The sequence below is a fragment of the Rhinichthys klamathensis genome, unplaced genomic scaffold (assembly GCF_029890125.1).
Source record: "Rhinichthys klamathensis goyatoka isolate OS25496 unplaced genomic scaffold, OSU_Roscu_1.1 h1tg000059l_1, whole genome shotgun sequence".
NCBI lineage: Eukaryota > Metazoa > Chordata > Actinopteri > Cypriniformes > Leuciscidae > Rhinichthys > Rhinichthys klamathensis.
The window spans coordinates 2,881,384-2,897,918 of NW_026606604.1; the positions used below are offsets into that span (position 1 = coordinate 2,881,384).

Sequence of the window (16,535 nt, forward strand, 5' to 3'; positions counted from 1 at the left end):
GCCAATCTCCTCTGCCCAGTCAGAGCGTTGAGATTATACACTGCGCGCTCTGCCTCTTTCAGACGCACGGAGCAGCTATTCGTTTCGTTTGGTGGGCGCACTAAAGGTCTCGCCGCCTTGAAACAGACACTGTCCAGGTGGATAGTGGACGCTATCGCGGCTGCTTACGCGTCAAAAGGCTTGCAATGCCCTTTGGGCGTCAGGGCTCACTCCACTAGAGGCATGGCCTCATCGTGGGCGTGGTCCAGCGGGATTTCCATCCACGACATATGTGTGGCAGCAGGCTGGGCTTCCCCGCCCACCTTTGTCAGATTTTACAATCTGGAAGTTCCCGCCCTGCAGGCAAAGCTTCTGGCGGTATAAGTGTGATACTATCACTATAATCAGCTCTCCTGGCTGAGCTGCACTACTGGGTTGCTATATGCTTACACAGACCGGCGCCGCCGCTCTGCTGTTCCCTTTAAGTGCTTATGTACATGCGCTGGCCCGCACTGCTGCTGGCCACCTTATTATCCCCACTTATCAGGGCTCCCCGGGTTCCCCCCTGGGCTCATGTAGTGGATGCTTGGCGCGCACGGTGTTGACAAAGGGTTTCCGTAGCGTAAGCTAGCTTACGCAATACGAGAGAACCTCTCGTAAGAGAACGTATCGGTTACCTAACGTAACCTCGGTTCTCTCTAGAAGAGGGAACGAGTATTGCGTAACAGGCCGTGCTCGCGCCACGAGCAACTTTCGCTTCAGTCGATGAAAACCAGGGAAGCAGGCTCTGAACCTCGCTTATATACACCTAGCCACGCCCATTCTGGCGGGCTGTGATGCCATGAGGGCGCGAGCGCCTCTCATTGGGCGTGACATCACGCCAGGTTCACTGATAGGCTGCTGCAGTTGCCGCAGAGCAGCCTATGAGCTCGCTAGATAGCCCGCTCTAGGTCTGGCAGCTGCTGCACTGCGTTGACAATAAATACAAAATTAAGGATAATTTTTGGCTTCAATATCTCGAAAAGATTAATCTTTCCGTAGCGTAAGCTAGCTTACGCAATACTCGTTCCCTCTTCTAGAGAGAACCGAGGTTACGTTAGGTAACCGATACGTTTGCTAGGATACTCGCCAAGATGGTCGTTTTTACATAATTTTGGGTGAATTCGTCCGTACAAGCGCAAGATGTGAAAGACAATTTAACAATTTAATTCAGTATTCGCGCGCTGAGACGCTGGTTTGCGGGGCGGGGTGGGGGAACTTCTTGACCTGCAAACGTCCAGTAATAATGCAGGGGACAACAAACTTTCCACTGATGTCTGTTTAAAGCGATGTGCTCAACCAGCTTGCGCGTCTGTGCCGCTGCGCGCTCAATCCACTGCGCGTTTTTCTCTTATTAGCTCGCGCACCACAGCTACTATGTGTTACTATTTTGCGTTTAATATGCCACTAATAAGATACATTTACTTCATAGACAGCCTTCTTTTTATCCCCATCATACTTTCTGTTATGAGTGTTTCTTTGTCTGGACACACGCTGCCTGGTAGTCATATCGGTTGTTGGTATCGGATAATTTTTACGAGTACATGAGTTCGGTATCGGTGGTGCATCCCTATTTTTAATAATTCAAGCACTTTTCAAGTAGGCTACCTATTTAAAAATATGGCTGTTTTCCAGGACTTAAATAAAAAAAAATCAAATTCCGAACCCTGATATTAAATAATAATAATAATATTCTTAATATTTTTATTTTATTATTTTATTTGTAATATTGTATATTTTATGGATTTCTTAATATATATTAAAAAACACAAAGTAAAAGGGTTAGTCTATAATTAGCTAACATGTGCAGATGTGAGTCCGGTGCTCAGGTGGGGCTCTGTCATGCAGTAAATATCTATGAGTTTCTCTAAGGCATGAGAAGAAACCTGTGGAAACTAGTTTAACCCCGGTGCCCTCATGTGACAGAATCACATGTGCACATGTAGGCAGCAACATGGGGAGCCACATACAAACTCAAGGTAATGTGTAAATCACAATAGGAGCTGAAATTACATTTGAAACTCCCCCTTGACCTTTGCACAAAGAAGTCAAGAATATTGTCAGCATTTCCATAACCATACAATTACATCCTTCAGACAGCACGCCCTCATTATAGAGACTTGTTGAAGAATTAGATAGCCACTGCTGCACACACCCACACACAGTACATTAGCATTACCTGATACTACTCATGCTGCCACCTGTCTCAGATCCCAGTTTGCATCGCTCCAGCTGAGTAGCCACTATCTGACGCTCCGCCTCCAGCTCTCGAGTTAATCTTTCAAACTGTAGTTCCTGGGGAAAGAAAAAGACAGATGGTCAGTAAACAAAATTCATTGAATGCCATTATGCCACTTATACTTGACTATTGAAATACAACATTCTGATTAAAATTATACAGTGTTACACAAGTCTGTCCACAGTAACAGTTAAAACTAGAATTGTCCATTTTCTGAGAAAAATATGAGTGGCATTTAATTGTCCAAAAATTGCGGTCATAATGTTAAAGTGTTCTTATGTATCTGCTATTGTGTTTTTTAATTTTTGCTATGCCGTTGTTAGGGCTGGGTGGACAATACTGATTAATCAAAATCGGTCTTTTATGTTGTTTTTCAGTTGATGCATGAATAAAACTTCACCAAACATTATTTGAAGTGTGCCGGTGCTTTGTTACTTTTACTAAAAAACAAAGTCTCAGCTTTCAAATTCTGTCAATTTTATAACAAAGTTTCAACAATGTTTTGACACTCTTTAATTAATGTGGCATGACACATGAATGCACATGAACTGATCATATCTTCCTCTTTACTACTAATTAAAGCACAAAATCAACACGAATATCAGAAGGCATGTTTAAAGAAACAGAACAACTTACTGAAATATATTGGAAAAAGAAAGCAGCTTGTAAAAAAAAGCCACGTAACGTTCCATTTAGCTCAGAAAAGCCGTTCAACATCTGTAGCTCGTTAGTTAGCTAAAAAATAATTACAGAGGAGATTGTTGCAAAATATTACATTTTCATCATTATATTTCTACTTAACCTGTAAGTGATGATTATCAGATGTAGGCTATGTATGAAAAAATCTTTCATGAAAAAAATTATTATTACATTTTTTAAATTACAGCCATTATTTAATGTTTATATTTCAACAACAAATTGGAGTAGAAACATAATTATATCATTAACTGAAGTCTGTGTGAAATTCTGGTCTGGTACATCTGATTAGAAAAGATTAGATAACTTTTTAGAAAAGTAAGAGAACTTCTTCTGGATGATTTGAATTAACATACTAATACTAAGTGTTTGGGGTTTGTTCAAATCCCTAACCATATAAGCCTTAGCAAGAACCACTAATTACATTCAATGCCATTTATATTCCTATAGAGGGCACATTCTGTTCTCTCCTGTAATTATATTGAGTTTAAAAATTTGTTATTTTGATCATATTAAACTCTAGTCCCAGTCCCATTGAGAATCTTCTGGAGAATTTGTGGAGAAACGTGCAAGCCAGCAATAAATCAAACGGGCAGACCTCCGGCCGGCCCTGAGAGATGATAATCACCACTAACGCCCCAGCCGGGACCGAAATTGCACCATCAGTAGATATAATCACTTAGACGGCCAGCCCCAAGCTGCCCCCTCCAAGACAACAGGGTTTCCACCAAACGAGAAGCCCTCAAAGAACTTCAAATTCCTTAAATAGACTCAAAGATGACTAAAGAGCTGCATAACACAGTGTTCTTCTAACCTGACACGATAATATTCCAGCAACAAGCAATTTACAGCATCAATATGATCAGATTCCAATCGGTATTGCACAAAATCGGATTTGGACAGACCGTCTGAACGAAGCTTTACTGGTTCTTTAGGTTTTATACAGAAAGCGAGCAAAGAGCGCTCTCTTTATAATGACTGACGCTGTCAGTCACTTCAGTTGCAGCGCGATTAGCTACAATGCTCAACGCTGCAAAGTGCGTTGTAATTAGAAACCTTTGACGCTCTACAGACTACAGAGCGTGAAAACAAATAAGCACGGGACCGTTTGAAAGCAGCTGCCTATCAGTAGGTACCAAATTGAGTCGAAATAGTCTTGGCTATTGGAAGTGCGCCCGTGCCTATTGATTCCCGTGCCCGCACCAGAATCCAGAATCCAGAATCCAGTCGTTGTGTATCGTCGTTGTAGCTGGTTATGACAAAAACTCTAATTAACATAGAAAATATAGCTTTTATCGTGTGTCGCATCCGGTTAGGACACGGTGTAAGACCCCCAAAGTGTTTTATTCCTGCAGAGCAGAGAAACGGTCCAGAAAATGGAGATGAGGATAAAATAGGAATTGAGAAAAAGATCCGATGCTCCTCAGCAGGTGTTCTCGTCACCGGTACCTGTTTTAATTACAGCTGGGCCGGAAGATCGATGGGGGTCTGATCCGTAACCACATGCATACAGGGATCGTACAATAGAAGGGTTTATTGATCCAGCTCTGAAAGCCATTTGTGGACTAAATTAGATGATGGTGTGTCCCACCAGTCCCTATTCCCAGACATCAGAATAACTCCTTATTCCTTTTCAATCCCTCAAACACCCCTTTTTTATCCGCACTTAATCACAACCAACCAGCTCTCTGTCACCAAACAAACCAGCAAACCACAAATGTGCTGCAAATTAATCTCCTTTCCTCTCTTTTTCTCACACCTTTCACACTTCTCCCATAGGATTTTTCCTTTCTCACATTTGTGCAGTGCAGGACACTGACACATTAAAAGAGGATATACATCTTTTACAGAGGAATACATTCTAAGTAATTAAATCTAAAGAATGATGCTGTTGTACGGCTGTGTTCTCTACTAGAGCTCTTTTCAATGTCATTTGCGTAAATCAGCTCAAACTGATGAATGTATAATGATAACGAAAACGGTTAGTGAACTAGACTGAACAATTTCAGTGTAACAGTAAGATCGTAGGAAGTAACATTACTGTACTGAACGTGTCTGGAAATGTGTATTATAAACAATATGATAGTAGTGGGATGAGTGACGTAGACAGTAGATTTGGTACATAAAATAAAAGTTACATCCTAAAGCACCCACTTTTTGTTATCCTGGAACAGTCTTTTGTATTCATTTCATGTCCAACACATTCTCATCCTTTGGCGTCATATAGGTGACGCCATATGACATTTCGTCGAAATCTTACGCACATGGCATCCTTTAGCGTCAATATAACACGCACTGTTATGGGTAGGTTTAGGTCTGGGGTAGGGTACGGTTATGACGCCTTGGGATCTGCGTCTCATATTCACGCTAAACGATGCCATGTGCGTTGGATTTAGACGAGCGTCACCTGTATGACGCTTTGGGTTCTGCGTCTCATATTGATGCTAAAGGATGCCATGTGCGTAAGATTTCAACGAAATTTACAAAGCGTCACATGTATGACGCCAAAGGATGAGAACGGGCTGTCATGTCTCATGTATGTTGTAGTTTACCTTGCTATTTCATTACAGTTTACCATTATTTCAGCATATCTGAAAACTTGTAATTTATCACAATAAAAATAGCGGAGGTCTCTCCATAATTCAAACGCTCTGCCGATGTTGATCCGTGTTTTCGTCCTAAGTCGATCCGATTGACGTTTGGCCTGACGAGCTTCAGCAGATACATTTTTCTTTTGTTTTGTATATTTATGTGGAGCTTGTGTTGGAGTGTGTGTTGTGCTAGAGGCAGGTCGTTGTTTGGTGTTATCAGGCTCCATGTCGTTTAGCTGCAGTGCCGTCGCATAGACTGTATATAAAAAGGAGAGAGGCTCGGGAGCGCGCATGCACGTCACATCCGATGGATTTCGCAGAAAATCCGACCCGGAGACCTCACATAGAAATAGGAATACTGGCCTTCAGAGGTAATAGCAAAACCCGACAAGTGGATCATTGTAATGTGTGATTACAACCCCTTCACACACAGGCAATAAAAAAAGGATTCATTTTAGAAGAAAAGTTACATATAAGGGATAGTTCACCCAAATATGAAAATTCTGTTATTTACTATATGAACAAACCTAGGCCTATATGAATTTCTTTCTTCTGCTGAACACAAAAGAAGAGATTCTGAAGAGAACCTTTGGTGTAACCAAACAGTTATGGACCCCATTGACTTCCTGTATGGAAAAAACATACTATGGAAGTCAATGGTCCACAAAATATCTTATTTTGTGTTCAGCGGAAGGAAGAAATTATATTATAGCAATATATCCCTTAAAATGTTATTAAAAACGCATATATTTAATTAAATGCTTTATATTATTATGTTATATATAGTTGCATTAGAGCATACATACAAATCAAAACATTTTTGTGGCAAAAACTGTGGAATTTCTTTTATTTTTTATTACTGTATTTTACTTCTTGCATTAAACAATGAATCTACTCGGCAAAAATAGCTTTTTGGTTGCAATGATGTTTCTTTTTGTTTTTATCTATTTCATTTATAAATATTAAAAGTAGCGCTGTCAAGTTGATTAATCGCATCTAACAAAAGTTTGTGTTTATATAATATATGTGTGTATTATATATGTATATATATATATATATATATGTGTGTGTGTGTGTGTGTGTGTATTCACAGTCGCGCACACACACACACACACACATATTATATAAACACAAACTTTTATTATAGATGCGTTTAATCACAATTAATCGATTTGGCAGCACTAATTTAAAATAAAATTAAAAATTCAAAACAAAAAAAGGAAAAATATCTCGCAAAATGGCTTAAAGTAGTTATTACGGAAAAATGTCACTATTAAAGAAGGTGAATTGATGTTGCAAACCACTAGTAGAGCGGCAACACCTGTTGATCAGAGTTCAAAGGAAATAAGTGGACATATATATAAGAACTGACAGCTAGTGACTGAAATCTACCGATTAAAACCAGTATAAGTAAGGCTGGAGATCCAACCAATGAGAATTAACGTTTTACTGTATTATGCCAGATATAATGAGAAGGACAACACATGTCTACAAAAAAAAAAAAAAAAAACAACTTTCATGAACACCGTAACCAACAGTAGCAAAGCATACATATATAACAGTTAAAGTTCAAAAACTCATCCTTTAAATCAGCAACATTCTTTCCACCTTCCCCAGCACAGATCAGAAAAAAGCCATACCTTGTCTCCTCCTCCCACACGCCAGAGCAAACAACATCAGTGTAAAGCCAGTCCGTCGACCATCCTTCCACTTAGCTCTTCCCATTAGAGAAATTCCTCAACTCATTACAGGCGCGGCCGGTCTGCCAGCCGCAGCTTCCGAGCACCTCGCGCACAACACAGGCTCAGTCAGCCACAAAGGTCTCCATGGCAACAGAGGACCCAGCGCCCCCCTCTGGCATTATTTATGCAATGTTTCATCGCCGAACGTCCCGCCCACCAGCCAGACTGCCAAACCGAGCCTCCCTCCAATCACTCTCCAGTCTGCCCCTTTTCGCAGGACGATTTGTGCCCGCCACCTCAAAGACCGGGCGAGAATTTCGAGTGCCTTTGGGGTGAAACGCTAAATGCCTCTCTCCTCCATTCTTCCTCCCCCATCCATCCCTCGGCGCTCTGAAAAGCCTGAGAACTTTCACTGTCTGTTCCACATCAATACCAGCCTGGAAGTCGGCGTTCCTGAGAGAGCCGGAACGATTTATCTAAAGCGCTGTGTCGGAATATGTTTAAATACAATGGAGACCCAGGAGAGGCAGTGTGTATTATCGAAGAAAGAGGGATGCCAGAGCGTTTCGGTGGCCAAAACTTCTCCAGCCTTTTTTATAGCGTTACCAGATAGTCATTATTTATTGAAAGGACACTATTTCACAGCATACGGCTAAATGACCTGTCTGGCTGCAGTCAACGTAAATGAGAAATGGGACTGCATTTAACTAAGCCAATCTAACCTTCATAAAAGCTGGGGTTTCCGAGGTTTAGTTGCTGGAGCAACAAGCAGAGGAAATAAAGAGAGAGAGAGAGAAATGTTGCTGACCGCCTGCTCAATAGGGCCGGTCAGTGATGAAAGCTGATTGATAAAAGGTTACTCTCGCTGTTCTCATGCATACCAAGTGCGCTGTCACCCTCTCGTCTAATAAGCTCCTCTCTTCCTTCTGATCTCTCCATCCTTACAGATGAGCTGGAGATGATGGTCAGGAAAGATTTAGTAACGCCACTGCTGAATGCAAAGGGATCGAGGCATTCTTCATTAAGAATTAATTCACAATATATCGGTTGATATTAGAGATTTCTCTTTAATTTATCGGCAGGTATTGTATATTTAATTGTGACTTTTAGATTTAGATTACCATTGGTGTCATCTAACACTCATTTAAAAGGTAGCCTTTAAAAACACTAAATGTAATGACACATTTACATAACATTTGTTTTCATATTGTACATTATATTGTTGTTATGCCTACATTCACTTGTAACATTTAAAATGATTGGTTTTAGTTTGTAGTTTTTTAAACACAAAATACTAGACTTTTAATATTAGTCATTTATCTGTTATCAGCCATAACTTGCAAATATTGTTTGGTAATTATTATAGATGTAATATTAAATGCTACTACATTAATTTATTATATATCTAATAGTATTCAATAATATTAACACTACCATTCAAAAGTTTGAGGTCAGTACGATTTATTTTATTTTATTTTAAAATAGATGCATTCAATTGACCAAAAGTGACATTTTGCATTGTTGCAAAAAAAGATTTCCATTTCAAATAAATGTTGTTCTTTTGAAATTTCTATTCACCAAAAAATCCGGAAAAATGTATCACGTTTTCCACAAAAATATTAAGCAGCACAACTGTTTTCAACATTGATAATAATAATAAATTAATAATAATAATAATAATATAATTTTAAGCGCATTATCAGCTTATTAGAATGATTTCTGAAGGATCATGAAACTGAAGACTGGAGTAATGATGCTGAAAATTCAGCTTTACCATCTCAGGAATAAAGTACATTTGAATATATATTAAAATAACAAACAGTTATTTTAAATTGTAATAAAATTTCACTCTATATTATGGTTTCTACATTTTTTTTAATCAAATAAATGTAGTTTCACTAAGAATAAGTGACTTCTTTCAAAAAAAAAAAAAAAATTATAATCGACCCCAAACTTTTGAACGGTAGCCGTGTATTTAATATTTTCCATGGGGCTGTACATCCAGGTGAACAAAACACTGATATGACTCAAACATGATGCTGAACCCACATATAACTTACTACAAAAGCACACAATCTTCCTTGTACAGCGATGGTTTCGTTTGCACTGATCAGCTCAGACAGGGAATATCCTATTTCATCCCCCCAGGGAAACCACCTGTATCCCCCACAGAATGAACAATAGGTCATGTGATCTGACGGCTGAGCGAACCCTTCCATCTCTCTCAGGTGACTGATGACAAGTCTGAGGTCATCTAGCCTGGTGTTCAGGAGTCCGGACACTGGCCTGTTACCGGTTAAAAGTGGTTTTCATGTGACATTTAGCATGTCAAACATGACGTTAAGTGCTTGAACTAACAGTCAGCTAGACCATAATTCTTGCCTTAAAAGCACCATTAAAGACTCAGTTAATGGAGTTTCGTAATACGATTTGAAAAACATTTTAAACGATGGAAATTTGCTTTAAATAGTTTAAATGTCACAGCATGAATGTATTTTAACGTATACTGTGTCTAAAAAGATAATGAATGCTGTGTAAATATATAAAAATAAGCCAATCCAGATTAAAAAACAAAAAACAAATTGTCAACAAATATCATCCAATAACCAATATGATACAATATATCACTATACATTTCAAAATACTAAAGACCTTGTCAATGGACATTTTCTGGTTTCAAATATTGTTTTTTTAACGAATTTATACTAAATATGGTGTAGAATAAGCATTTAAATCAGCAATTGCATATATCGGTCTTATTCGCTATCACTAAGTTGTGTGTATGTGTGTGTGTGTGTGTGTGCACAAAAAAAAAAAGAACACTATTGAGTATCAGGATATTAAAAAAAAATAGGCCAACTATTAACTTGACCTGAGTTTGACTCTCATTCACTGCTTTAAGGTTCTTGTGTTGGTATATTATGCAATACAAGCTTTGAAGAGTTAGTATGTTACCAAAGCAGGTTTGATGGAAGAGGATGATAAACAGGAACATTGCGTAATGCATGTAAAGGAGTAATGACTATGCTAATGTGCTACTTCACTGTGTATTATCATAGCATATAAAGAGACATTCAACATTTATTTATATGCATTTCATGTCAAATTATACTGTAGAGATAACACAGTACAATTTCATTGCGAACTAAGAATATATATATATATATATATTTAAAGAATTGCAAAGGGAAAGAACGCTGTAAAAATTGTTAATGCAATTCCCAAAGGTGTTTCTTACCAAACAATAAACATTAGAGATATCACAACGAAAATATTCCCCTGTCTTCTATTTTAAGACTGTGCTGTTTGATTACGGTATCCTCGGAATGGGCGAATTTGGTTCACATGATCCTTCTGTTTACATTTTGATTACATTTCTGATTAAAGAAAGAGAGAAAGAAAGGATGTGAAAATGAAAGACTGTGAAAGAACGAGAGAGCGGACATCATCAGCATTCTGTGATGAATGGCCCAATTAAGTCAGTTCAAAGCACGGCCTCTGTCTGTCACGTCTGTTCTTCAGCAAGACTAAGAATAGCCAATTTACCCCAACACATACATAAACAAACTACACAAACTAAACAGTCTTTCCCTTGCCAGGGGAGGGGGGAAATACACTGTGCTTATGAAAGAAACTCACTTAACCTTTACAGCCAGTGCTAAAGAAGCCGGCGATGGATTAGACTCACATTCGGGATTGCATGTGGAAATTTATCTTCTGGAAGTATCATGAGAATGATTATTGTTTAATGTGACAGGACGGACATAAATTATACCAACAGAAGATTGCAAGCTTCTGATACAGAGAAACGAGAATAGCCGGGAAGTATCTCACTCCTTTGGTTCCCTCACTGTGACTGTGAGATTACAAAGTGTCAAATGGTTCAGTAAAGCTAAATAGTTATGACATCCCTAAACATCGGAACATGTGAGCTACGTTGTAAACAGCTTAAAAACTGGATCACGGACAGTGACAGATACTACAATTCTGGCTAATATCCATACACCGATATTCATTTTCATGTTATGGCTGATAAGATACAGCCATTTTTAACATTTCGGCACTATTTCATCTAAATAAATGAATTATAAAACACTAAAAACTCAAATCAATCATTTTAAATGCTACAAGTGAATTTGGGCATGACAACATTAATGCACCAGAATGACTTTTATGTTTAATGTCCACTTGTCCTTGTTACAGTGTAATTATACAATTAAATACTGAGTAATATTAAACAACGTGTACATATTATATGATTAGGGTTAGGGTTACTACATGTAAAATATGTGTAACTACATGTCAAATGTGTAACAGGGACACTGTAAAAAGTGTTAGCAAAAATTTAAGTGAAATAAAATGTAAAAATATGACATCAAAATTAAGACAAATGGAATTATAGGAACTATGCTCATAGTTATTGTTAGTTACTGTGAATTTTTGTTATATAACACAAAGACATTCAGCCATATGTGGCAATACTTTTTGGGGCTGCTGTACTGTATGTCTATTATACAGTATATACATATTGATATTCCATCAGTCACCCTGATCTAGATATTGCCCACTGATCACCCCATTTTGTCAACCACTAATTACAACTGACAAATATGCTAGCCATGCACCCCAAGGTCACATACACGCACTGTAGCAAAAAACATGGCTTTTAGAAAAAAGAAGTTCATGCTCTTATGAAGTTTGACTTCTGGCACAACAAAACAGCACCTTGAAATGTCAGCGACTAAATGCCAACTCACAGTCATGCTTATGTGCTTCAGCATTGAACACAAGTAACTTCTAGCTGGCTAAATCCATTCACCCTAATTTGGTTCCACATCAGACATTAATTCATTGATCCTCAGAGACATTTGTTTTGATATACTGAGCCCTAGAAAGGCAGGTTTTCAGTCTCTTTCTCAAGACAGCAGCAGCTTTGCTCAACACTTTCTGTGGAACGAAAGGAAAAGCAAAAGGTCAGCTGAAACACTGGAGAAAACAATATAAGCATCACAGGAGATAAATCCCTTTTTTCCAGCACTTTTCCTCTTCTGGTGCGCTGCGCATGTGAGAATGTAAAGAACTGCACAGCAAGTGCTCTCACAAGGGACGAAGTGACAGGTTCAGAAAGTGAGCTCTGGAACGGATGAATATATCTGGAGTGAGATATGTGATGTGCATCGCTGCAAGGAGGGGGGATCAAAAAGTCAGTCCTTGACAAAACTTTATTATGTGTGGGAATAAAAAGAAGGAGATGAGGTGTCTCTTTCACACATTTGGCATGCACACATGGCGTTCATTTAGGAGGGCAGTCAGTTCCTATTTAAGTGGAAATTTTGCTCTGAATGTGTGTTATGTTGATGTATGGATGGATGCCAGAAGGTCGGCCAGAAACTGTCTACGTACATACGTATTTATAAGAAAGACAGATTGATAGATAGATTAGATAGATAGATAGATTTTTGTTTTCTAATGGCTGTCATTTAGGGTGACCAGACATCCCGTTTTTCCCGGGACAGTCCCGTATTTCAACTCTAATTTTAGTGTCCCGACTTATTATGAAAAAATCATGTTTTGTCCCGTATTTCATCGTTAATATATATTTTTTATATATTATAGGTTTCGTTTTCGAAAGGCTACGTGAATATGTATGTATGTTATGTTCAAAACCGTGTAGCGCGCGCATGACAGAGAGGGAGAGAGCGAGAGACCTTGCGTGTGTGTGCCCGTGTAGCACGCGAACGATAGAGAGGGAGAGAGCGAGAGACCTTGCGTGTGTGTGCTATAGTACGCATTATACGCATGCGTCTTATACCCCCCCCCCCCCCCCCCCCGGTTCTGTGTCGGTCCCGTATTCAACTCCGAGAAATCTGGTCACCCTACTGTCATTGGAAAAGGAGGGTGTAGTTGCAGTATCTACCAGCAGGGGCAAATGTGACTATGCTAACTAGACTTTGCTAACTCATGACACCTAAAGAGCAAGCCTTGATTAGCATGCCGTCGTATAAAGCTTGATTAACACTTTAAAATACCAGTACTTCCACCTGTGAAAAGACACCTTTCTGTTATCTGAGAAGGTTCCATTAGGTTTTACAATCTCTTCTGAAGTGCACTTGAACTATACATTAATCTATGCTACAAACTTTCCCATGATTTATTGGCCAGTGCTAAAGAGTAATTCATTATTTCCCATGGCATTATGATTAATTGCAGATGTATAATCAAAATGACTTTAATAAAATGAAAATAATAAGGTGACTGTTTAAGCGCATGACCTTTTGTACATTCCAAGAAATAATTAAAGTGAATAAAAATTGGCCCCTCAAAAGTTAGCAGTTCTTTCAAATTCAATCTATATAAATAAAAGCGTATTACAGTCCTGTGTGGAAAAAAACACCCTTATATATAGGAGGATTCTTACTCTTCTAATTTATATTTCACATTGTCAGACTGGAACAATCAAAATATTAATAAGTCTGGTAACACTTAATAAGGTTTCACTACATTAGTTAACATGAACTAACAATGAACAATAATTCTACAGCTTTTATTCCTCGTAGTTAATGTTAAACTCAACTTTCACTAATAAGATCAAAAGTTGTATCTGTTAACATTAGTAACGCACTGTGAACTAACATGAACATTAACATTTTCATTAACTACTGTACCATTAACAAAGGTTAATGAATACTGTAAAAAAATATATTGCCCATTGTTAGTTCATGAAAAAAAAAAATCACTTTTATATTATTTCAGTTAGTTGCCAAGATATAATTTCTCATTTTCATTAAGTTTAACTTGATGTGCTAAAATAACTGAAACTGAAATAAAAAGTACAAAAATTGCACAATTACTAAAACTAACTAAAAAAATTATTACAGAAAAAATATATATATAAACATTCAAAATATCAATAAAAACGATAATAGTATCTAGCTTTGTTTCCATCCAAAGTTGCGAATTTAACTTTTGAGCAAAAATGGAATATCGCATAAAACATTTTCAACCACAGTTTCCATCCCATGTGTTCAAGAGAACAAAATCGCCACTTCCTGGGAAATCGGTGCAAAATATCTCATAAAAATGGAAGTTGCAATCGGGGAAGCAACTGTGGCTCCGTTTCCATACATTATAAATAACTTGCGTCTCAGAGCGTGCGGACGATGTGCAATAAATGCTGTCATGTTATCTTGCGTTCGGATGCCTGGTGTTTGTGAACACAATCATGTGAGGCAATTCTGGGAGGTCATTACACTAAATCATTCTGATGACAGACTTTGGCTCAGGCATTTCAGAATGACCAAACACACTTAAAAACTGGTCCGCTGGTTAGCCAACTTATCCAATTACATCCTTTGTTTAGACAAAGTCACGCGGGTTCTTTGTTGCGTATCGAGGGATTCGTTTGGTAAATGTTTCCATTATGTGCATTTCTCAATTGAGCACATACATTTTTTTATGTGCATTTGTAGAATTATAAACATCGTGGTGTTTCCATGCAGCATTTTTTTTTATGTGATATACCAAAATGTGATGGTGGACAGAAACGACTAATGATACTAAAATTACACTGATTTTATGTTAAAAACCATGTCTAATGATAGACTAGTTCTTTCTAGTTACATGTTACGTCACACAGCGTTCACACAGAGAACTCTAATTTTGTTAGGCCTATCTCATTAGACACTTGTATGGTGCATGAGAAACTGAATCCGGGGACGAATGAGTTCATGATTAAATCTTCAACATCAACAACGCAGTGCAGAACTAACACAAAGAACATGCACCGCTGGAGAGATGATATTGGCTTCCCACTGTTCCTGTCTCGTTTGAGTTTCACCTAACACAACGTGTCGCCATTACTGGCATGCTCGATGGCGTTTCTAATCAGTACTCTGCTTAAGGCTTCTGAGGGGATGCTAGGGGGATCATTTGTTAGAGAGATATGCACACACAGCTAACATTCTTTTCTGGTAATTGCCATTAATGGTTACATCCAGGCAGGGTTTCTCTTCATACAAACCCATAAACAAATGCCTCGGCAAAGTTAGCAGTGCTCACAGGAAGATTTAATACGTTAGTGACGCCCGTGGGCCACATTTCACAGCCCCTCAAGTGTTAATAGCTTGTCCTTAAATAAATCTGGCCCACAAATCAAATTTCACTTTTTGCATATTGGTTTGGGCTTTAATGTTATCCTTGTAAGGATTGTGATACAGTGGCCTAATTTAGAAATGCGGGGGGCTGCAAGTGGGTGCTTGAGGGTCTGTGGCATTTTTTTCAGCAAGAACACCTTAATATGATCATAATGTTACAAAATATTTCTATTTCAAGTAAATGCTTTTCTTTTAAACATTCTATTTATCAAAGAATCCAGATTTTTTTTTTATCATGGTTTCCACAAAAATATTAAACAGCACAACTGTTTTCAACTTTGGGAATAATTGGAAATGTTTCGTGAGCAGCAAATCAGCATATTAGAATGATTTCTGAAGGATCATGTGACACTAATGATGCTGAAAATTCAGGTTTACATTTTAAAATGTTATAAAATAGAAAACAGTGCTTTAAAATGTTATAAAATAGAAAACAGTGTTTTAACTGTGTTTAGTGAAGTAATGATGCCCGAGATTGTATTCCTTGAGAACTGCCATTTACTTTAATCAGAGACAGGAAACATCACGATTTGGCTTTTATGTAACATTGGTCATTTCAATATATACCAAGTTTTCACAGCAGTCAGTTTACACATGTAATGTTTGTAAATTTCAGTCAGATGGGCAAAATAAATGCTGAAGTAGTTTAATATTTAGGTAATGTTAAAAAAATAAATTAAATTATTCAAATATTATCTGGATAATATTTATGTTGACAATCTTTCTTCACTCACTATTAAAATATTCCACTATACATTCAAAAGTTTGGGGTTGGTAAGATTTTTTTTATAACCTTTTTTTATGTATCATGCTCACCAATGCTGCATTTTATTTGTTTCTTTATTTTACAAAATACAGTAAAATATTTATATTGTGAAGGTGAAATAGAGCAAAGCATCCGTAGGTATGGGTCACCGGAAATGTAGTCCTAACCCTATCCCCAAAGATGTTGATCCAGGAACATATTGTACTTGGTGAAATCCCGTACACCACTATATATGAGTCGTATAACTCTGAAAATGCATCAATAACTAAATGTAAAGCTTGATTTAAAAAAAAAAAAATGTTTTATAATTTGCGGGGGAACTGGGGGTGCACAATTGAATAAGAATGTCTACATTGTTTCTTAAATCTAAAATTAGACAAAAAAATGTAT

The 16,535-nt window shown here is 37.8% G+C and overlaps 1 protein-coding gene across 3 annotated transcripts in view; it reads right to left on the bottom strand.

Annotated features, from left to right (window-relative positions):
• ctnnd2a (catenin (cadherin-associated protein), delta 2a) overlaps positions 1-16,535 on the bottom strand; it is a 323,353-nt gene that overhangs the window by 228,149 nt on the left and 78,669 nt on the right. For 2 of the 3 annotated variants that reach the window (XM_056248935.1, XM_056248934.1), the window contains exon 3: positions 2,198-2,313. In XM_056248935.1, the coding sequence (XP_056104910.1) occupies positions 2,198-2,313 (116 nt within the window). Of the gene's footprint in view, positions 1-2,197; positions 2,314-7,184; positions 7,386-16,535 lie in introns of those variants that run through there. The other variant, XM_056248936.1, reaches the window with a different exon arrangement.